Source organism: Lactuca sativa, chromosome 3, assembly GCF_002870075.4.
Source record: "Lactuca sativa cultivar Salinas chromosome 3, Lsat_Salinas_v11, whole genome shotgun sequence".
Taxonomy (NCBI): Eukaryota; Viridiplantae; Streptophyta; class Magnoliopsida; order Asterales; family Asteraceae; genus Lactuca; species Lactuca sativa.
In genome coordinates this window covers 6,475,351-6,500,268 of record NC_056625.2, presented here as the reverse complement: position 1 = coordinate 6,500,268, position 24,918 = coordinate 6,475,351, and the positions used below count along the sequence as shown (strand labels likewise).

Genomic DNA, 24,918 nt, shown 5'->3' with positions numbered 1-24,918 from the left:
TTCTTTAAGTATAACCATAAGATACAGATACACTAATAGTATATAAGATGAATGAGAATTACAGAAACCCTACACCTAGGAATAGTAGGATACTATTTTCAAAGAATAACATATAAAACTTGTGAACTCACCACGTTATGTTGACCTCAAAACTACATGTATTCCTAGTAAACCGAATGATGTAATGTCCAAAAAATCCAAGGAAAAATTTTCATTTTTAAATCATTAAGCAATACAAACGAGTTTTTCCAAAACCAATCAAAATGCATATATTATTTAAACATCATAGTAAAAATCATAAACAGTCACGCATAATTAAACTCTAGGTGAGGTTGTACAGTCACGTTGGGCCCTTCCCTTTCGAACTAGAAGTATCTGAAACCATAACCATAAACCTATAAGCACAACGCTTAGTGAGTTCCTCAAAATACCACACACCATATATATCCTTAGGCATAACCCTCACATTGGGTACAATCCATTATAATGGGCCTATCCCTTCCTAATCAGTAGGCCCAACCCAACATACAAATAGGCCTAAGTCATCATATCATGGGCCTAGCCCGACATACCATGAGCCTAGCCCAATATACAAATGCAAGAGTCACAAAGACAACTAGCATCCTATCATAATATATCTTAGTGGTTCGACATTGGTGCCTTTGGCGCACAGGTGCAATGAGGAAACTCACCTCGATCTAGAAATAACCAAATCACACGTGCTACTACTATCGTGCTCCTCACACTGAACACATCCAAATTATCCCTAATCAATAATTAAGGCAATTTCCCATATTCTATTATACCAATGGTAAAAGACCATTTTACCCTTTCCATATCTGACCCAACAACTCATGGCCCAAATCCTAAAAGACCAAAGGCCCAAAAATGGACCATTATGGCACCTTCGTGCGTACACCCTGCATACCACCCCAGTACGCCCGACGTACGGTGTTGAAGCCTAAAAACTCCATTTTAGCTCTTAATGCTTTAAGACAAAATGTCTAACTTTTAGATATGATTCTTTTGGGACGTCCTAAGTCGTAAAGTTCCTGACTTTATGACTTTGCATGGCTTAATGGTGTCCAAACCAAAACCCTAAATCCATAACTTCATCAAAAGGCCACTAGCTCATGCATGGAAGAATTATACTCATTAAGATCCGATTTTTATGCTACATGAACCTCAGATCTAACAAGAAATGACACCCTTAAGCTCTGGAGTAGCTTATACTCACAAGAACCAAAACCATGGGACCAAAACATGGAAAAATAACCCAAAACTAGATCTACAAAAAGAACCATAAAGATTAAAGTTTTATATCCCCAGAAGAAAGATCAAGGTAAACAAGGTATGAATCTACAAGCTCCAATGCAACCAACACATCTCCAATAAGCTCTTTATTCTCCAAGATACACCAAGAACACTCCAAAAATCTCACAAACTTAAGGATCTCACAAATGGAGATAGGATTTCGAAATTAGGGTTAGAGGGGATGGAGGCTGAAGGTAATAAGGGGCTAAAATATGTTAAGGTCTTTAAATAGGGTCCAAGACCCAAATATTAGGTTTTGAGTCTGGGTTACGTACACCCAATGTAATCATGGTATGCCCAACGTACCAGGTTAAACCATCGCCATCCACACGACCAAGTACACCCAGCGTACATACCTTGTACACCCATCCCCTTACCCATTTAAACTTCCGAAGGCGATAGCTTCTTTGTACCAACTTCGATTTTGGCGTTCTTGATATGCTTGGAAAGGTAATGAGAAACTTTACAATATCATCTAATTTCCTTTGACTTAAAATCATCTGAACTTGAATCCTTAATTCATTAAAAGACCTGAAGCATCACTTTTACCATTATACCCTTGGGTTCCAAAGTACGAACCGAAAGCTTAGCTTGCACAACCTATATATAATCCACTACCGAATGGGCCTAGAACCTAAACACTTTGAAGTCCAGGGCCCTAGCTTGATTGATTAATGCCCATAATTCCCGAATCTCGAACTTCTCAAAACCAGATGTTACAATATATATATATATATATATATATATATATATATATATATACATATATATATATGTACACACACACACAATATATATATTATATATATATATATATATATATATATATATATATATATATATATATAGCCTAAGAATTTTTTGGCCCCTTAGAGTCGTGGATCGACGGTGGTCGCCGAGTCGACCACCATCAGGGCGGGACCTACATGCAACATGACATTAATTGAAAAAAGATCAATGTTCCAGTCCTAGTGAAGAACTGTACATAATGATTCGAGTCTCATAGTATGTCCATGTATGACATGGACATACTCCAACGATGTCTGTAAGTGACAGTAATACATAGTATGTCCATGTATGACATGATGAGTAAACATAAACTATATAGTCAAAACTTATTTGTTCCTTTTGCCATAACATGATAAAAACTAACTATAGGCCCCTCTATGATTTGGTGTCGACATCTAAGTGGTTGGCTGAGCCCTGACTAAATTGATATGATCAATTCAGTAGTTTGATGTGTTCGTCGTAAATCTTTATCGGGAGACATAATCTTGAACACTAAGATTGACCATTTTTCATGTCTCATGTTCATACAGATATCGTGTGGAACGAAGGAATATTCGATATATTATTTAAGGATTGTCTCTTATTTTTAATCAGAGTTTGACATTTGTATTAGATGACACACTTTCTGTTGATTATTTGAAAGTATTAAACCTCATATAGTTGATGACTTGTCGAAGTGGAGACTGTTGGAAATAGTGTCCAATGTCATAATTATTAGTAATATTCTTAAAGATAGTAGGGTCATTTTGAGTTACACTTAAGACCCAATTGAGCAATTAAATGACAAAAGGAAATTGAGGGAAATTAGTTTATTAGTTTGTCATCTTATAATAAATTAAATAAAAGCTAATTTGGAATTAATTATAAGCTAATTTGGAATTCATTAATTATAGGGACTGGATGTTAGGTAATTAAAATGTTAAATTAATTGGAACAGTCCAATTAGGGATCAAACCTTTGATGCTTATTCCTTTTTCCTTAAAATCGTCCTTCTCCCTATTGCTTCCCTAATTGGGGATGCAAATTAACACAAACACTTAAGGTTTTTGTTTGGCGATTTCCTCCCCTTTCCAATGTGTTGTTTTATTGATTGGATCTTTGGTGCAATTCAATTAAAGAGATTTTGGTTTGGATCCTTACCATCTAATCAAAGTTGCAAGAAGAAGATTGCAAAAAAGGAGATATTTGGCTAACAAAGAGGTATGTAATACTCATATTTCTTGTAGTTGCAATAAGTGTATGAACATAAAATCTTTGTAGGTTTTAGTTTGAACATACAACTGAATTATTATATGATTTTGCTTTCATAGATTATTTGTTAGTGTTTTAAAACCTTTCACTCATAAAGTACTTCTGAATCTATCTATGCCCCAGAAAACACTTGAAGGAATAACATCATATGCATAGAAAATATAGAATATTACTTATAAAAATATATCATGTGTAATATTCTCATAGAATATTGCGCATATGGATTATTGATGTAATATCACATATATGTACACATAATATTAGGATATATAGAATATTATAAATGCATGGTGATTTATTTTGTTTATTATCTTTAGTTTTATTTTAAAATAAAAAGTTTTTAAAAATATAATTTTATTTTTTAATTTTATCTTTTTTTAACATTCGAAATATATGGTTAGAAACATATTTATTTCTTTCATAAAATCTTCCTGCTTATATATATATATATATATATATATATATATATATATATATATATATATATATATATATATAGGATAGGGAATATACATTATAGCTCCACCTAAGCTTAGGTACTAAACCTCTCAAATATGTCGTTTTAACATGCTAAATATACCCGGTTTGGTTTCACTTGGTAAATATATCATTCTCCATAACATTTCTTTATTTCATTATCGTTTTATCATCTCCGTTTTCTTTCCTTAATTATCGTTTATTACTTCATTCAAGTGAATATTACTAAACCCTAAACTTAAACCTAAACCCTAAATTTAAACCCTAAACACTAAAGCTAAACACTAAACCCTAAATCTAAACACTAAACCCTAAACCATAAACCCTAAACCCTAACCCTAAACCCTAAACATAAACCTAAACCCTAAACCCTAAATATAAACCTAAACCTTAAACCCTAAACCCTAAACCCTAAATATAAACCTAAACCTTAAACCCTAAACCCTAAACCCTAAACTCTAAACCCTAAACCCTATTGTATCGATCTTGAATTTACATCTTGAAGTATTAATCGTGAATCCATTAACCGTAATCTTTATATAGTAAAACAATGTATTTTCAAGATGTTTAGTACCTAAGCTTAGGTGAGGTTGTAATGTATATTCCCTTTTTCCATATATATATATATATATATATATATATATATATATATATATATATATATATATATATATATATATATATATATATATATATATATATATGGATTGTTGTATGTAATATCACATATATGTACACATAATATTAGGATATATAGAATATTATAAATGGATGGTGATTTATTTTGTTTATTATCTTTAGTTTTATTTTAAAATAAAAAGTTTTTAAAAATATAATTTTATTTTTTTTTTTTATTTTTTTTTAACATTCGAAATATATGGTTAGAAACGTATTTATTTCATTCATAAAATCTTCCTGCTCTCATATATATATATATATATATATATATATATATATATATATATATATATATATAGAGAGAGAGAGAGAGAGAGAGAGAGAGAGAGAGTAATTACTGAAATCGTTCATATGGTTTGGTCAAAATTGCAAGTTTGGCCCCTAACGTTTTTTTTTGAACTTGGACCATCCCTCTAGTTTGTTTTTTCTTTCGATTATAGTCCCTGACAAACATGAAAAGACAATTTTACCCTTGCTATATTTTTTCCTCATAGTTTAAATAACTAGTAAATATTTATTTATAATAAAAAAATCATTGGGTCCCACCACCCTATCCTAACACCGACTCCCATTCATCTTCTTCCTTCCATAAAACACTTCCACAAAATAGGCGTCCATATGCCGATCAGCACCTCTAGAATTCTAATGTTACATATATAGAATTCTAATGTTACATGTTATAACTTCAAGCTCATAATATCAATGCACTTTCTAATATTTAGCATCCTACTTTTATTTTGTCTTATTCCGTACTTTTATTTTGTCTTATTCCATGTAACATTGTATTCTAAAAAAGTTATGCAATTATAACAATTTCATGAACTATATGACCTATGAAGAATGATGGCTATTGGTTATGCTTCAATGTTCTAAATTTTATTAACAATATTCTTTTTTGTCTATAATAATTATAAACATATCATTCATGGTTTTCATAGGTTATAACCTACTATATATATACCATATATTTTGGATGTTAAAAAAAATAAAAATAAAAAATATTATATATATATATATATATATATATATATATATATATATATATATATATATATATATATATATATATATATATATATATATATATATATATATATATATATATATATATATATATATATATATATAAAAGAAAAAAGCTTGGCAACCTAATTTCACTTTTCCCAACTATAATATTATAATTTTAGTTTTTATTTTCACCGGACTTCAACCATTTCTTAACCAAAATACATAATTTCTTCTACTTTAATATTGATAATTAAAGAGCCCAACATTAAATAATTTCTTTTTTCCGTTTTTACTAAATTTTCTTTTATATTTGTAATACATACAATCCTCAAAAAAGTTAACAACCCAATATAGCTTCACGCCTAAAAACACCTCAATTTCCTCATTTTCTTATTACAGAAAAGAAAATTACAATTTCAATCTCTTTTTATGATCAACCCATTATTACTCAAACTTTTTATTTTTATTTTTTTGATCATCATCCTCATTTAAACAACTTTCCCTCTGCTTAAATCTACTCAAAGCTTCTCGTTTTGTGGCAAAAAAATTAAATGAATAGTCACTGTTTCTTCATGTTTGATCTTTCTTTAATATAAAGATTTCCAGGATTTTCTTTGCTTTAATTTTTTTCATGCATTTTATGTTTTATATCTGATTGAATTATCTGGGTTTTTGGTTTTATGTTCTTCTGATTTGGATTTTCTGTGTTTCTTTCTTGTTCTCATTTTTAAGAAATCAACGGGATTTGTCTTGAGTACAATCCAAATTTGGCAAAAAAAAAGTATATACATATAATTTTTTGATGAATTTGGAAATGGAAGGGAGGGAAGTAGGGATAAACAGTACTGGTGTTACCGTGGTTGGATCAGATGCTCCGTCGGAGTATCATATATCTCCACGAACCGAACCTCCGAGCCAAATCACCACCACTGTATCAACAGCTGTCACAACACTGGTGGCTATCTCTCCCCAGTCGACGGCGGTGCCTCCGCCGTTAGGTGTGATGCCCTTGTCTATGAAGAAGAAACGAGGCAGACCAAGAAAGTACGCACCAGATGGGTCCGTGAATCAAACTTTATCTCCAAAACCCATCTCATCTGCTGGTTCTTCACCGGTGATCGACTTCTCATCCGGGAAAAAAGGCAAAATCCGGCTACCCTCCGCCGAGAAACATTCATCCAAGATTAGGATGGAAAGCTTAGGTAACGCAACAGATTCATCTATTTCTTGATAAAAATCGAAACTTTTTTTAAAAAAAAAAGTTTTCAAGATTTAATTTTTGCTGTCATACTTGCATATCTAATAGGATAAATTTCAACTTTTTAAGTAGTTTGATCAGAGATGTGGGACCAAGATACCCATCCACCATGGACATAGGATATGGATAGCTCTTTTAAGTTTCTTGTCTGCAAGTTGTGTCTTTTAAGAATCTTGATCTCACGTTTCTAGTATTGTTGCTTATATGTTTGAAACCCATATATATAAGTAGAAAGTAGAAACAACAGTGAAGAGGGTCAAACCGAGAATTGATGAATCTATATTTAGCTAGACGTGTAAAGATCAAGACTTTGCTTTTATTATCTTGTGGGGTTTGGTTGTTGGCTGAAACTGGAAGTGGTCATCTTTCATGTTTCTACTGTTTGATTTTTAAAAAAAAAAAAAAGAAAAAGAAAAAGAAAAAAACTCACTATTCTTCTTACTAATTCTCTTATACGCCAGATCCAAAATAATGATCCAGTTTGTTAATTTCCCACAGGCGACTGGTTTCCTTCTTCGGTTGGAGCTAATTTTACACCTCATATCATTAATGTCAATGCCGGAGAGGTAAAAGTCAAAGTCAAAGTGAACATACGATCTCGTTTGTTCACTAATTTTGGTCCCATTTTAAAAATTAAATATGGTGTACTTACTTACTAATTGTAAATGGGACCCATTTATATTTTGGACATGGTATTGGTTGGTTTCATAAATTTTGGAATTGGAATTGGTTGATTAGGATGTGACGATGAAGGTTATATCATTCTCTCAACAAGGGCCTCGGGCAATATGCATTCTGTCAGCAAATGGTGTTATTTCGAGTGTTACCCTTCGGCAACCTGACTCTTCTGGTGGTACTTTGACTTACGAGGTAGGTGCCATGAATCAGTATCTTAATTACATATTTACAATATTACAAGTTTTGATATTTTATGTGAAAAATCATAGGGTCGTTTTGAGATACTTTCGTTAGCTGGTTCTTTTATGCCATCTGAAAGCGGAGGAATAAGAAACCGATCCGGTGGGATGAGTGTTTCTTTAGCAAGCCCAGATGGCCGGGTTGTTGGTGGTGGTGTTGCAGGCCTACTCGTAGCCGCCACTCCTGTTCAGGTCACTTCATTTTTATGTTTTAGTTTTATAAATATAAATTAAATCACATTCTTTCATTCCAATAAATCCTTTCTCTCTCCTCTCTCAGATTGTGGTAGCAAGTTTTTTGGCGGGAAATCAGCCGATGGAACAGAAGACAACCAAGAAGTCAAAACCAGAGACGGCGACACCTGCACCACCGGCACCACCACCTGCCGCCGTGATTCCGGCACCAGCCGCTCAAACAGAGGAGACAGTGAAGCAGAACAACTTGTCATCACCACCGACTACGTTTCGAGGGGATAGTTGGTCTGCCTATAATGCCCCTGAGACTGAGGTGAAGAGAAATACAACTGACATCAACGTGAGTCTCCATGGATAGTTAGGGTGTTACGAGGGTGGGTAGTTTGGTAATTGCAGAGGCCATTAAGGTCTTTGTGTTTTGTCTCGTTTGTTTGCATGTAAAAGAATGAGTCAAGGTGAAAGGAGGATATGTTACTTTACTTTCACAGCTGTAGTTATTTAGATCAGTCGAGTAGTTCATCAGCTTCTTCTGTGTCGTGTTTAGGTGATTTGGAGTTCATTCATATTTCTAACTTGAATTATTGTATAAGATTGGTTTCAACTACTCAATGTATTTTATTTTGGAGAATTGAAGTGATATAAGATAGAGAAGAAATGGTTGCAATGCTCCAATCGAATCCTCCTTTACATGGAAATCAGTTGAAATGTCAGTTTGAAAAAACTAGCTTGCAGCCATAACTTTTATTTATATTACTAATTCCGCAAAAGTTATACTTAATTTTTAAAATGGTAAAATTACATATAAATTAAAAGCTAAAAGCTCCTAAAATTGTTATATCTTATAAAACCCTTGTAGTTTTAGGAAGACAAAACTGCAATTTTGGTCCCTGTGGTATTTAAAAAACATTGGATAGGGTTTAAAAAGTTTTCAATTTGCATGGACCGTCATTTACTGTGATTTTGGTCCATAAAAACTTGAAAATACGGTTTTGCCTTTTTATTTTCTTTTTTGTATTTTTTATAATCATTCTAATACTTTTTTATTTAAAAAAAAAAAGAAAAAAAAAGAATTATCCCCCACCCCCACCTCTCTCTCTCTCTCTCTCTCTCTCTCTCTCTCTCTTGGTCATCCTTTTTCTCAATTTGTTCTAATTCTCGTCAATATGAGCTTTCAAACAAGAACCATTTGTGAAATGATTATTAAAATCTGGAAGAAGTAAGAAAATCAAACCAAATTGTATGTTTGTGTTCGATTTTGATTGTTGTATGTGAAAAGGGTGATATTTCTGGAAAAAGGTGTGGGTCGGACTAGAGTCCGTGGGCAAAAAAATTGAAGAACAAGAAGTTCAAAAGTGAAGCCTACCCCAAGATGAAGCATCCCATCATCTCCTATTTCTTTCCCCCACCATTTTTCAGAAACCCATATCTACAAGCTTTTCTTTCAATTTGAATCTGCATTTGGATCGAGATTTGCAGGGGTGTGAGTTTTTCATCATAAATTTCTGGGTTTTGCATCATTGTGTGTGTGTGTGTGTGTTTATTGTGTTGTATACAAGGTTGTAGAACTCGCTACTCGGTACCTACTTGGCCGACTGGGGAGTAGCGAGTACTCGGATTCGGTAATTCATGTAGAAATATTTTTTGGAAAATTATATATGTCAAAATCATAAGTTAAAATCATAATTTGATTGAAATATATAACCAAAATTAGATACATGTGAATACATAAAAACTGAAAGACACATAATTGTCTCACTACGTGGATAATTACTGAAAATTTAAGATATATATGTAGTAATAATCACATGTTTGTGTTAAATAATAAATCATTAAGTGCATTATACATATTAATCTTGAAATTCTTGATTTTTTTTCTCTTTTTATGACAATTTTGACAATTTGACCGAGTTTGACCGATTTTGACCGAGTTGGCCGAGTAGGCCCGATTAAGACCGAGTAGGCTCGAGTTGGACCGATTTTTGTCCGATTTTGACTAAATCCGAGTTTTTTGGCCGAGTTGACATTACTCACCTCGGTGGAGGGTCGATTCCGAGTAATCGACCGAGTAGGCTGAGTTTTGCAACACTGGTTGTATGTGTATGAATGTGTTGAAGAAGATGAAGTGATTATTACAGCAACCCATGAACGATTATTACATCAACAGGGGTGAAGAAGGCTCTGTATCTAGAGACAATTCTTCTTTAGAAAGAGGTGAGAGAAGAAACCCATAGCATATGGTCGTCGATGACTACTTCATGAGTGTGTTCAGGTATACGGTAGTATGTGTGAGAGAGAGAAGGGAGGATGACTAGAAGCTTTGATTGTGATGACGGGATTGTTCCGATGATGCTTAAGGTGTGATTAGGGCTTGGAAACCCTCAATTAGACCTTAATTCCTCACATTCGATGTCGTGCCCGTCATTACTAAATGTGGAAGGTAATATTATCCTTTCCTGAATCTCCCTTCTCTTCTTATTCTTGGTTGATTGCTCATGTACGACATCCTCCTCTAACTACTTTTCTGGTTCTGAAGATGATGTTCCTGGGAAGACTAGACAGGTGAATGAAGAGAATATTAATAAAATGTTGGATTTCATTTTCACCACCACTAGTGATGATAAGCAGCAAGTATGAACAAGTCCGATGCCCCCAAAGTCTACTTGTTCGTGTCACTTATCTCAAATCAAGATGACAGGTGGTGTTTATGAAACTCATATGCAGGTAAACCAAGGAGGTGTCGATATTTTTGATTCTAATTATATTCTGATGATTCATGGTGCCAGGGAAGCTTCAATGTTTCGTAAACAATGTGTGTATATAGTTTAAATTGCAGGTGAAGTGAGGTGAGGTGAGGAAGATGGGGAAGAGAGAGAGAGAGAGAGAGAGAGAGAGAACGGTGGGGGTTAGGGATAATTTTTTTTCTTTTTTTTTTAAATAAAAAAGTATTAGAATGATTATAAAAAATACAATAAAGAAAATAAAAGGGCAAAACCGTCTTTTCAAGTTTTTTTGGACCAAAATCACAGTAAATTCTTGATTCTGGATGGTCTATGCAAGTTGAAAATTTTTTGGACCCTATCTAAAGTTTTTTTGAATACCACAGAGACCAAATTTGCAGTTTTGTCTTTTAAGAATATCCAATCAAACATACAAGCAATTATGTTGTGTTCTTTATTACCTTTCAAAGTTCTAAAAAGTTCTAAAAAGTTCTAAAAATTTGGACAAAATTGCAAAATTGATCCCTATGGTTATCCAAAAAGTGTGCATAAGGTCCAAAATATTTTTAAGTTGTGGTTGGTCCAAAACGTGAAACTTCTTATGGTTTTGGTCCCTAGACTTAACTCATGTCTATTCGTTTTTTTCGTTTAGTGCAACACGTCCCCTCCATGTGAGGGTAATTTTGTCTTTTCACCTGTATTCCACATTACCGCCATTTAAGAGTAGTACAAGCTATTTGTGTATATCATCCATAATTATCAGTTGGCTACTCGTATTCCTTCACCCACTTTGGACGACGTAAAAATCAAAAAACCCTAATCACAAACCCTTTTTCAGATCAAGCTTCAATCTGTTGTTGAGATTACACAAATGGTTCTCACAATGTGGTCTATCAGAGCACACAGTGAAAAAAATAATCCCAACCAAATTTATGGTAAGATGCTTTGTATTTTATCACGTTCTTAAACTTTTGAAATATATTTTTTTTGAAGCTGGACATCCCTCCATGTTCAGTATTGAACTTCATCATGGTGGGAAGTTCACAAAGTTTCCAGGCATCAGGTATATTGAAGGGCTTGTAGAATACATTGACGTGGTCGATATAGAAGAATTCTCAGTACACGAACTGTAACATACACATTTTGAAATCGTGTTTTAAGTAAATAATATTATGAAATATTAAGTGAATTTGAATGTTGAGTTCTAACAGATAGTTTTTACTATAAATAAAGTAAAACTATGTTTAGAATCACTCATAAAATGTTGGAAGTCTTATGAGATTCCAATTAAAAGCCAAATAGTGAAATATAGCGAAAATATAAAATTTGGAATAAGTAAAATTTTATTATTGAAAGTTGTAGAAAATCTCATTAGAAACATTTAGGCGAAAACCTCGTTAAAATCCGAGTTATAACGAAGAAGTTATGACCAAACGAAGATCCGTGATAAATCCGGAAAATACTTTGTCGCGTAAAAATTTAGTTTTCGATAAACTAATTTTTAGCCTTAGTGATGTAAATGAAAGTTTTAAACTCATGAAAATAATCAACTTTCATATAAAGAACACCAAAATCTGACTTCGTATGAGAAAATTACGATTTTTCGATGTTTCAGTTTAACAGTAGACAACTAAAAACTCGACTTTTAGACTGAGTGATTTTTAGCCGATACAACCTAAACGAAAATTGAAGGTCTCGTCATTTGTAGCGCAACGGTAAAAAGTCTGATGAAAACGGACGTCGGATGAAGAAGTTATGAATTTTTAACGGATTTTCCTATCCCGGTCTGTTAAAAATAATAATATTAAAATTAAAGTCAAAATTAGCCGACGAAGTCTAAACGAAAGCCGTAGAGCATAATTTTAGCTTCACGTGCATATAAAGAACGTCAAAAACGGAGCTCGTATGCGAAAGTTATGGATTTTACAAGATTTGACACATTTTTCGAGAAAATTCGCATGAATAGTACTGCCACGTCACCCTCTTATGCGAGGCTTCCACGTGTCGGACACGTGTTCGCTGCTGATTGGACCGCAACTTTGCGTGTTGCCTTCTGATTGGACCAAGTCCGAGGTCCACTAAGCATGGGACACCTTCGCATGAGACACCTCCGGATCACCCTCGCACCAACGTGGAGCCTGCCCATTGGACCGAAATTGGGTCCAATCCGAGGCTGCCGTCAGCGAGCCTGTTGTTCTGAGCCGAAGACCGAGCCGAAGACCCAGCCGATGACGCGCCTAAAGCTAATGACTCCTCGCATCCGAGCCTCGCCGAAGTTGCCATCTGGTCCGAGCCTTGCAGCCACCTGCCCTCTTCCCTTCGCTTCGGATCCGAACCTCGGCCCTATATAAGGGGTGCGAGACCTCCCGGGTAAATGTTTGAAATTTGCCCCTTTTCACCCCTAAACTTATATTTCTTCTACTTCCACTTCCCCCGAAGCCCCGGTACTGATTCCAAATCCCGAAACACGCCCGAGACTCCCGAGAAGCCCGAAAAAATTTATCTTTTCGGTTTTTGTAACATCCCGAAATATCAAGAGTAGAGTTGAAGGGCTAAAAGAGTAAATTGGGAAAAAGCGAGTCGGCGAGTCCATGTGCGGACTCGGCGAGTCGAGTCGCGACTTGGTCGCGTGTTAAGTGGCCAACTCAGCGAGTCAGTGTAATAGACTCGGCGAGTAGGCGCTGAGTGGAGAAAACCCTAATTCTCGGGGTTGAACCCTATATAAAGAACATAACATCCATTCCCCCAGCCTCCTTACTCATTCTCAAGTCCAAAAACCCTAACCCTCGTGTGTGTGAGTGGATCAAGTGCATTTGGAAGCTTAGAGAAGCAATTGTTGAGGAAATCTTGAAGGGCAAGAGGCTTGGAGCAAAGGGCTTTGCTTGTATTCGAGTTTCATTGCAGTTGGGGCGTTCCTTTGAGGTAATATCTCGTTTTTGAGCTGCTATTTCTTAGATGCATCATTTTGGGGGTGTTAGAGATCATATCTTTGGATGTATTGGAGTTTAGAGGTTAGATCTGAGGTTGCTACCTCAGATCTGGAATGGAGAAGGGTTGGAATGCATGAAAGTCCCTGTTAGTGAGTGGTTGATGGAGCTATTTTGTCCCAAACCCAAACCCTAGAGTGAAAATGCATAGATCTCTTTGGATTCACGTAAAGTTTGCCACGTTACGTGATGGATGAGTCGTAGGAGGCCAGATCTATGTTTTGGATCAATTGCATGGCCTGCAATGCTTCTGTATGGATTCAGACCGGTGGTACTCGGCGAGTCACATGGGTGGACTCGACGAGTTGCTTGAAGATAAGCTGGAAATCGACGAGTTGGAAGAACAACTCGACGAGTAGGTTGAAGATAGCCTTAGACTCGGCGAGTCTGTTGTTGGACTCGGCGAGTCTTGTCGAAGAGTTCCAATATTTTCTGGTTGAGTTGAGAATCGGCGAGTCAAGGGATGACTTGGTGAGTTGTGTGCGAGTGGACTCAGAGTTGTGGGACTCGGCGAGTTGAGTCGCGGACTGGGGAATTTCCGAGCATGGGGACTCGACGAGTCGACGGGTTGACTTTGACTGAGGACTTTGACTTTGACCAAGAGTTGACCGTTGACTTTTAGGGCTTGGTCAGCGATGTGGCCTTTGGGCCAAGAGAGGGGTAAAATAGTCTTTTACCCTTAAGAGGGTGCCATGAGAGGGTTGATTATAGTCTCGAGAGTTATATTCATGAGAGTATATGCCTTACGTGTTAGGCGGCGGCGAGTTCGAGATTCAAGTGTGGGGATATCTGCTTTCTGCTTGCCAGGTGAGTCTTCTCACTATACTTTACCTTGAGTAGGTAACCAGAGTTATGTGACAGAGTATTTGTATGCTATGTATGTTATGTGTTGTACTGCATTATTTCTATGTGATTTATGATGTGCATGTTTTCAGAGTTGGGACCGGAGGGTTCCTAGAGTTAGAATCGGAAGGTTCACAGAGTTAGAACCAGAGGGTTCACAGAGCAGGGTCCACAGACCCACAGAGTTATAGCCTCGAGTGGCTAATATGTGTTGTGTGTGGTATTTTGGGGAACTCACTAAGCTTCGTGCTTACAGTGTTTTGTTTTATGTATGTGTTTCAGTTTTCTTTCAGGATCACGGGACGGCACCGGCTTGATTGTACACACCAGAGAAAGAGTCATGTTTTGAGGATCCTGGTTTTCTATACAAGTGAAAATGGAGTCATGTTTTGTAATTCGATTATGAATGAGATTTTAAGCAAGTGTTTCTAAGAATTAAACGATTATTTTTAAATGAAAAATTGTTTGAAATTTTCGGTGTTACAGTTTTGAAGCTCTACCTTCGTAGAGCCCGGTTTTCAAGAAAACTCCCGGTTTTCAACGATGAAAGTCATATTTAGAGCCGAAGTACTGCCCAAATTAATTATTTCACGGTGAGTTTAATATATAGGAACAATTGTATGTTATGTGTTATATGTGCTACGTGCCTTTCGGTGTTATTATTACGGGTTATTTTCCCGGGTTATTTTTATTTGTTATTTTTAATAGCAAAGAAATACCTTTGACCATGTGATAAGTGAAAGGACTTAGATTCATGTTAGTACTTATATGTAGCCTCTGGCCATGTAGAACATGTCTCCGTAAGAGAATGAATTCTATTCTATGGTATTGGCAAAAGGTTAGATAGGGCTTTAAGCCTGAAATCTACTAAAATGTTAATCCGAAGTTGTATATCTTCTGCGCCGTTTTGGCCAAAGCTTTATTGATGTATATCAAGCATGGAAATTGTTATGTCTCATTGATTGTATATCTTTAAATCAAATCAATGATTGATATGGAATGTTTGTCACATGATTCACATATACCCTTGTTGTTCCTTGTTCCTCTTTGCTTCTGACATATTAAACTATATATGGCATAACGTTATATTGTATCTATTATTGAACTCACCAAGCGTCACAGCTTACCCTCTCAATTAATGTTTAACAAATTGCAGGAGATAAGCATCCAGTATATAACTATACTGGTAGAATATTTTTGAATAGTTTGAAACTATTGTATCGATAGAAGCTTATGAATAGTTTGAAACTATTGTATTTTGCACTCCCATATGTATAAAACTATAGAATCCTGGGAAGTTATGTAATATATAACACTTTAAAATAGTTGGTTTGTATCCAGTAGTTTGTAATCTTTTTATCAATGTAAATTTTTTTTTATGAATATGCAAGTAGCATGTTTTGGAGTAACTATATTGTCGAGTATGAAAGTTTGGGTCTTTCATAAATACGAAAGTTAGGGTCTTTCGATCATGGTATCAGAGCAGTAGTTTAAGTGAACTAAATTCCACGGATTGGTATTTAGACTTAAACTATTGGAAGTTTAATATATGAACTAAATCATTATAAGTATAGGGATACAAACCATAGGAAATATATAAGTAAAAGTATTAGGTAATAATAAACCCTAATATTATAAAATACAATGTTACTTCGTATTGTAGAGCAATGGCTGAACAGGTTAGTAGCCATACCCCTGAGGTTGGTGGAGGTCCTCAACCCGAGGAAGTGAATACTCCAGTATCTCCTCGTGAGGAGCGACTCTTGGGTAAACTTACCGGTGTTATTCGACATACTCTCGAAGAACACAAAAAGAATGGTGATAAGGGAAAAGAGAAAGCCACTGGAGAATCTTCAAAAGGAGAGGTGAAGCGTCCCTCGTTCAAAGATTTCAAGAGTAGTGGTGCTACAGAGTTTTCCGGTGTTCTCAATCCCATTATTGTTCTTACTTGGATCCAGAACACAGAGAAAGTGTTTCGTATTTCTCATGTGGATAATGAAGACAAGGCTAACTATGCTTCCGCAATGCTCATCGGAGAAGCCTTGGTCTGGTGGGAAGCAACATATGAAGCTCTCAACGGGTTTGACCAGGAGAATTTAGCCTGGGAAATGTTTAAAACTCGTTTTCTAGAGAAGTATTGTCCTCTAGACATGAGGAGGAGATTGGAGAAGGAATTCCTCGAGCTTAAACAAGGAGGAATGACTGTGAATGAGTATGAAACTTAGTTTAATCAAAGAGCAAGGTTTGGTACAAAGTATATTCCAACTGAAGACGAGAAAATTCAGTTATTCATGGAGGGACTACGACATGAGATCCACGATTTCGTTGCCAATCGAGAAGTTTTGTCATTCGATAAAGCCGTTGAATATGCTCGAAGACGTGAGCATGACTTAGAAATACGTGGTGCCACTGTTACTGCTCTGAAGCATCCACGTACTGAAAGAACTGTTCCTGTTCCTTCTTTTCTACCAGCTTAATCCGTTCGGACTGAACCTGGTAATCAAGTTCAAACTCAAAGTGTCTATCGTGGATGCGGTAGATCACAATCTTTTTCTATGCAATCGCCTTCATGTCGTATTTGTGGAAGGAATCATCCGGGCCAATGCAAAATAGACAAGGAATCCATTGTCTGTTATGGATGCGGAGAAAAGGGTCATATAAAGCCAGCTTTCCCAAGAAAGGATGTTACTTGCTATGCATGTGGTATTACTGGCCACAAGAAGCGTTTTCGCCCTACTCTTACTAGTCAGATGAAGGGAATTCAAGCTTCTGTTCAACAACTGGCAAGAAGCCAAGTCCTTGTTCAACAATCAAAGGGTACTCCAACTAAAAAGGAGGAGGTGCCAAAAGCTAGGGGTCGTGCATTCCATATTACCTCAGAGGAGGCACGCAAGGACCCGAATGTTGTGACGGGTACATTTCTTGTCAATTCTAGACCTGCTCACATCTTATTTGATTCTGGTGCCTCAGATTATTTTGTGTCTTACGAATTTGCGCATGCCTTTCAAATTGCTTGCTTTGTACTCGCGCAACCATTTCACGTAGATACTGCGGGAAGTATATCATTACTTGCTGATAAAGTCTATAGGGATTGTGTTATAGAAATTGAAGGCTATACTTTTCTCGCTAACCTGATCCCTATCTCCTTGCCCAACTTTGATATTATTCTCGGCATGGATTGGTTATCAAAGAACCACGCAGAACTCTTGTGCTATGAAAAGATAGTACGTATTCCTATTGAAGGGGAGAATCCTATCTATGTCTACGGTGAACAAAGACTCTTAAAAATAATCTCTTTCCTTAAAGCTCGTAAATTCATATCGAAAGGATGTTCTATCTATCTGGCCTACACAGTTGATGTCTCAAAAGAGGAGAAGAAAACTGTAAATGATGTTCTCGTTGTTAACGAATATCCTGATATTTTCCCTGATGACTTGCCTGGCCTTCCTCCGGATAGGCAAGTAGAATTCCGAATTGACCTTGTGCCTGGTGCTGCTCCAATTGCAAAGACTCCTTATCGTCTTGCGCCAGCTGAGATGAAAGAAATGATGATCCAACTGCAAGAACTACTTGACAAGGGTTTCATTCGACCAAGTACCTCTCCCTGGGGTGCTCCGGTACTGTTTGTCAAGAAGAAAGATGGATCAATGTGGATGTGCATTGATTATCGTGAGTTGAATAAGGTGACTATCAAGAATAAGTACCCACTACCTCGCATCGATGATTTGTTCGATCAACTTCAGGGTGTTAGCTATTTCTCAAAAATTGATTTAAGATCTGGCTATCATCAGTTGAAAGTTCACGAGTAGGATGTACCGAAGACTTCTTTTCGTACTCGATATGGGCATTATGAATTCCTTGTTATGCCGTTTGGTTTAACAAACGCTCCGGTTGTATTCATGGATATGATGAATCGGGTATGCCGCCTAATGCTCGATAAATCAGTCATCGTATTCATTGATGATATTCTAATCTATTCCAAGTCTGAAGCGGACCATGCCATTCATATTCGTGCAGTATTGGAACTTCTTCGAAAGGAGAAACTATATGCTAAATTCTTGAAATGTGAATTTTGGCTTCGCCAAGTTCAATTTCTCGGCCATGTTATTTCTAGTGATGGTGTATCCATAGATCCTATCAAAATCGAAGCCATTCAAAATTGGGAAGTGCCCCGTAATGCTTCCGAAATTCGCAGTTTCTTGGGTCTCGCAGGGTATTACCGGATATTCATTAAAGACTTTTCTAGTATAGCCATACCTCTCACGAGTCTTACACGGAAAAAAGTGAAGTTCGAATGGGGTGAAACCCAAGAAAGAGCTTTCTCAACTCTAAAAGATCTTTTGACTCATGCTCCAATCTTATCACTCACAGAAGGTGATGATGATTTCTCCATGTATAGCGATGCTTTAAGATTGGGACTCGGTTGTGTGTTGATGAAACGTGGAAAAGTGATAGCCTATGCCTCAAGACAATTGAAAGATTATGAAAAGAATTATCCCACTCATGATCTCGAACTCGCTGCAGTGGTATTTGCCCTAAAACTTTGGAGGCGTTATCTTTTTGGTACAAAGTGTCAATTATTTACCGACCACAAAAGTCTCAAGTACATATTCAGTCAGCAAACTTTGAATATGAGACAACAACGAGCCATGGAGCTGATCAAAGATTATGATTGTGAAATCCTATATCATCCTGGAAAAGCTAACGTGGTTGCTGATGCACTTAGCAGAAAAGTTATCACAATAGTATGTGTTATGCCATTACTTATACTACAGTAAAATTCACTATTTTAGATGAATTAGAGAAATGGCAAGAAGAGGCCCTAAAGCCAGAAAATGTGAAGAAAGAAAGGATGATACATTATAATGATGCTCTACTTGATGATCCGCGAGGATTAAAAGTATTCAAGAATCGGCTGTGGATTCCAAATATTGGTGGATTGAGACAGAAGATTTTAGATGAACCCATAAATCTAAACTGTAAATCCATCGTGGTACAAGTAAAATGTACTATGATGTATGAGCTGATTATTGGTGGCCTGGATTAAAGAGAGACATTGGAAGATATGTACAGGAATGCTTAGTATGCTTACAAGTCAAAGCAGAGCACCAAAAGCCTTATGGAACCCCAGAAAGTCTTAGTGTTCCTATATGGAAATGGGAGGAATTGTCCATGGATTTCATTACCAAATTGCCAAAGACTGCTAGACAGCATGATAGCATTTGGGTAATTGTCGACCGCCTGACTAAAAGCGCTTATTTTCTTACCATGCGTGAAACGGCTCCAATGGAGAAATACGCACAAGTATACTTGGATGAAATTGTGGCAAGACATGGTGTGACACTAAAGATCATTTCCGATCGTGATACTCGCTTCACGTCTCACTTTTGGGCGAGTATGCAATGTGAATTAGGATCTCGAGTTGCTCTCAGCACAGCTTATCATCCCCAGACAGATGGTCAAACGGAGAGAACAATCCAAACAGTAGAAGATATGCTTCGTGCATGTGTTTTGGAGTTCGGTAGTCACTGGGATAAATACTTACCTCTTGTCGAATTCTCGTATAATAATAATTACCATGCTTCAATCAAAATGTCACCATATGAAGCATTATATGGTCGCAAGTGTCGTACTCCATTATGTTGGCGAGACATAGGACAAAAGATCCTTGGAGGCCCTGAAATGATTCAAGACATCACCGACAAAATTCGAATCGTACGAGAAAGAATGAAAGCGACCCAGGATCGACAGACGTTCTATACAGAAAAGAGAAGACGACCCACATAATTCCAAGTGGGTGATTTCGTGATGCTGAAGGTATCCCCATGGAAAGGCCTTATGAGATTTGGGAAGAAAGGAAAGTTAAGTCCTAGATTTGTTGGTCCTTTCAAAATCATCCAGAGAATTGGAAAGCAAGCATACCGCTTAGAATTACCTGAAGATTTGGCAGGTATTCATGATGTGTTTCATGTGAGCTATCTGCGCAAATGCTTGAGCATCAATGATAAGACAGTTCCATTATCCGAGGTGAAATTGGATAATAAGTTAAGATATGTAGAAGAGCCGGAAGTGATCGTGAATGAAAGAACAACTCATCTACGTAATAAAAAAGTGGATTTGGTGCTTGTCAGGTGGAAAAACCATCGAGGCCTAAATTATACTTGGGAAAATAAGAATGAGATAAGAGCAAAATATCCCCATTTATTTTAATCGATGTAATTTCGGGGGACGAAATCCTCAAAAGGAGGAGGTATTTGTAACATACACGTTTTGAAATCGTGTTTTAAGTAAATAATATTATGAAATATTAAGTGAATTTGAATGTTGAGTTCTAACAGATAGTTTTTAACTAGAAATAAAGTAAAACTATGTTTAGAATCACTCATAAAATGTTGGAAGTCTTATGAGATTCCAATTAAAAGCCAAATAGTGAAATATAGCAAAAATATAAAATTTGGAATAAGTAAAATTTTATTATTGAAAGTTGTAGAAAATCTCATTAGAAACATTTAGGCGAAAACCTCGTCGAAATCCGAGTTATAACGAAGAAGTTATGACCAAACGAAGATCCGTGATAAATCCGGAAAATACTTTGTCGCGTAAAAATTTAGTTTTCGATAAACTAATTTTTAGCCTTAGTGATGTAAATGAAAGTTTTAAACTCGTGAAAATAATCAACTTTCATATAAAGAACGCCAAAATCTGACTTCGTATGAGAAAATTATGATTTTTCGATGTTTCAGTTTAACAGTAGACAACTAAAAACTCGACTTTTAGACTGAGTGATTTTTAGCCGATACAACCTAAACGAAAATTGAAGGTCTCGTCATTTGTAGCGCAACGGTAAAAAGTCTGACGAAAACGGACGTCGGATGAAGAAGTTATGAATTTTTAACGGATTTTCCTGTCCCGGTCTGTTAAAAATAATAATATTAAAATTAAAGTCAAAATTAGCCGACGAAGTCTAAACGAAAGCCGTAGAGCATAATTTTAGCTTCACGTGCATATAAAGAACGTCAAAAACGGAGCTCGTATGCGAAAGTTATGGATTTTACAAGATTTGACACATTTTTCGAGAAAATTCGCATGAATAGTACTGCCACGTCACCCTCTTATGCGAGGCTTCCACGTGTCGGACACGTGTTCGCTGCTGATTGGACCGCAACTTTGCGTGTTGCCTTCTGATTGGACCAAGTCCGAGGTCCACTAAGCATGGGACACCTTCGCATGAGACACCTCCGGATCACCCTCGCACCAACGTGGAGCTTGCCCATTGGACCGAAATTGGGTCCAATCCGAGGCTGCCGTCAGCGAGCCTGTTGTTCTGAGCCGAAGACCCAGCCGATGACGCGCCTGAAGCTGATGACTCCTCGCATCCGAGCCTCGCCGAAGCTGCCATCTGTCCGAGCCTCGCAGCCACCTGCCCTCTTCCCTTTGCTTCGGATCCGAACCTCGGCCCTATATAAGGGGTGTGAGACCTCCCGGGTAAATGTTTGAAATTTGCCCCTTTTCACCCCTAAACTTATATTTCTTCTACTTCCACTTCCCCCGAAGCCCCGGTACTGATTCCAAAGCCCGAAACCCGCCGCGAGACTCCCGAGAAGCCCGGAAAAAATTATCTTTTCGGTTTCGAAGCTCTACCTTGGTAGAGCCCGGTTTTCAACGACGAAAGTCATATTTAGAGCCGAAGTACTGCCCAAATTAATATTTTAGCCCCCGATTATTTCACGGTGAGTTTAATATGTAGGAACAATTGTATGTTATGTGTTATATGTGCTATGTGCCTTTCGGTGTTATTATTACGGGTTATTTTCCCGGGTTATTTTTATTTGTTATTTTTAATAGCAAAGAAATACCTTTGACCATGTGATAAGTGAAAGCACTTAGATTCATGTTAGTACTTGTATGTAGCCTCTGGCCATGTAGAACATGTCTCCGTAAGAGAATGAATTCTATTCTATGGTCTTGGCAGAAGGTTAGATAGGGCTTTAAGCCTGAAATCTACTAAAATGTTAATCCGAAGTTGTATATCTTCTGCGCCGTTTTGGCCAAAGCTTTATTGATGTATATCAAGCATGGAAATTGTTATGTCTCATTGATTGTATATCTTTAAATCAAATCAATGATTGATATGGAATGTTTGTCACATGATTCACATATACCCTTGTTGTTCCTTGTTCCTCTTTGCTTCTGACATATTAAAGTATATATGGCATAACGTTATATTGTATCTATTATTGAACTCACCAAGCGTCACCGCTTACCCTCTCAATTAATGTTTAACAAATTGCAGGAGATAAGCATCCAGTATAGTTATATACTAGTAGAATATTTTTGAATAGTTTGAAACTATTGTATCGATAGAAGCTTATGAATATCTCCCATATGTATAAAACTATAGAATCCTGGGAAGTTATGTAATATATAACACTTTAAAATAGTTGGTTTGTATCCAGTAGTTTGTAATCTTTTTATCAATGTAAAATATTTTTTTTATGAATATGCAAGTAGCATGTTTTGGAGTAACTATATTGTCGAGTATGAAAGTTTGGGTCTTTCATAAATACGAAAGTTAGGGTCTTTCACGAACTGGACTCCATCATGTTAGATTTAGGGTATATTGTTCCACTTGTCATCTACTACCATTTTCGTTTGACCAATGAGGGTTTGGATTTTGGACTAAGAGCTCTAGGTAATGCTAATGATGTGCATAACCTATCAAAATATGTGAGTGAGAACAAACTGATAAAAGTGTACACATAGCATGGATAAACAATGTTGGTTACCAATTTCATGTCACCAAATGGTCCTAGAAAGGTTATAATAGAAGATATAAAAGATGAGGAACAACCTCAACCTGTATCCCTTACTCTTGGTCCTCAATTGGTGGAATCTAAAGTTTGTAAGGGTGAATTGGCAAGGTATAGGTCTTTTACACCTAAGTTGAGTAGGTACATATGTTGGAAACCTACCCAAGGTAGCTCATCATGTAGTAAAAAGCTTTGCTTGGATTGGGTGGACAAAGGAGGAATGGGTGTTGTTGAAGGTGATCAAGTTGACTCTGTGACTACTTGTGACATCCATAAAATTCAAGCTAATTTAAAACTTTTTAAATCATTTAAAACCATTCAGTCATTAAAATTTGTTTTCAAAATAGTTTAAACATCAAAGTTCCTAGAAATCATAATCATCAATCGAGGAAGTGTACGATCACGTCTGCGCCTTCCCGCGGCCATTCGCTGAACCTGAAACAATAAACCGAAACTGTAAGCCCAAAAGCTTAGTGAGCTACCCCCAAAATACCAATCTCATATAACCATAATCATATCATATCAACAAATACAGAATAGCATGCATAATGAGACTTCAGCCTGATTGGACTGCATCGCGGGGCCTACAACCTATCTGGACTGCTCCCGAGCCTTCGGCATGTCTGGACCGCCTCGCAGGGCTTGCAGCCTATCCGGACCGCTCACGGGGCCTTCAGCCTAACTGAACCCCTTTGCAGGGCCTTCAGTTTATCCGGATCGCCCAGGGTATGTTGGCCTTCAGCACAAAGCAGGACCGCCTTAGGGGGTGATCACAAGTTTCATGAGTGTAACGATATTAAGTATATACACAGAAGTAGAGTTCTTAGGGGCTGATCACAAGTTTCATGAGTGTAACGATATTGAAGAGGAAGTCGAGGATGTAGAGGTTATTGATAATTATGAATGGGATTTTGTTGGTGAAGATTCAGACAATGACAAGAAAATAAGGGAAATCATCAAATAGTTAGGCAATGAGAGAGTGTGTTCTTATAGTGAAGTGCACAAGGTGGCCTTCCATGTAGGAAAAAAAATATAACTCAAGAAAATAACTAAAGAAAAAAGTTGATATGCATGCATTGGAGACTAGAAGGAATATTTCTTTTACAAAAAAATGACAAACATAGATTGACAACTATACGTAAGGGAACTGTGTTAGTAAATGCAAGTGGGGTTGGTGGACCTACCACCATAAAAAAGGTAAAAGGGTAAAGAAGTAATAGAAGAAAATGCCAAGTGTCCTTGGAGACTCCACACATCTAGGAAAAATGTTAATGTGTACTGGTATGTAAAGACATATAATCGCAATCACATCTGCCTCCAGTCCCGAAAATCAAATCTTGCACTGCTACATTCATTTTGAAACAGATTATGGATCAGATTGAATGAAATCCTGGAATGCCAATTTGTGCAATGCAAGAGGAGCTACAGAGGAAGTATGAAGTTAGTATTTCGGATGACAAGGTTTGTAGGGCTAAATCCCATGCTACAAAAATTATGGTTGGATACTATACTAAACAACATGTAGTTTTAAGAGATTATGTGTTAGAGTTACAAGCAACAAATGTGGATACAACTGTGAAAATTCAAGTGGAGTCTGAGCCTATCTGTAACAACTCAACCAAACAATTCAAAAGGATGTATGTGTTCTTAGGAGCTTTAAAGAAAGGGTTTAAT

At 36.6% G+C, this 24,918-nt stretch overlaps 1 protein-coding gene across 1 annotated transcript; it reads left to right on the top strand.

Moving 5' to 3' along the window:
* The first annotated feature begins 5,851 nt into the window (after positions 1–5,851).
* Positions 5,852–8,515, top strand: LOC111877689 (AT-hook motif nuclear-localized protein 1). Its single transcript, XM_023874204.2, has 5 exons — positions 5,852–6,719; positions 7,274–7,341; positions 7,514–7,645; positions 7,723–7,884; positions 7,973–8,515. The coding sequence occupies exons 1-5, from the start codon at positions 6,320–6,322 to the stop codon at positions 8,243–8,245; spliced, it is 1,035 nt and encodes a 344-aa protein (XP_023729972.1). The 5' UTR covers positions 5,852–6,319; the 3' UTR covers positions 8,246–8,515.
* Positions 8,516–24,918: the final 16,403 nt, after the last annotated feature.

Coding starts and splice junctions, on each gene's coding strand:
- LOC111877689 (XM_023874204.2), top strand. CDS start 6,320: ATGAATTTGGAAATGGAAGGGAGGGAAGTAGGGATAAACAGTACTGGT. Junction 7,342..7,513: donor TTAATGTCAATGCCGGAGAG/GTAAAAGTCAAA, acceptor TTGGTTGATTAG/GATGTGACGATGAAGGTTAT. Junction 7,885..7,972: donor TAGCCGCCACTCCTGTTCAG/GTCACTTCATTT, acceptor CTCCTCTCTCAG/ATTGTGGTAGCAAGTTTTTT.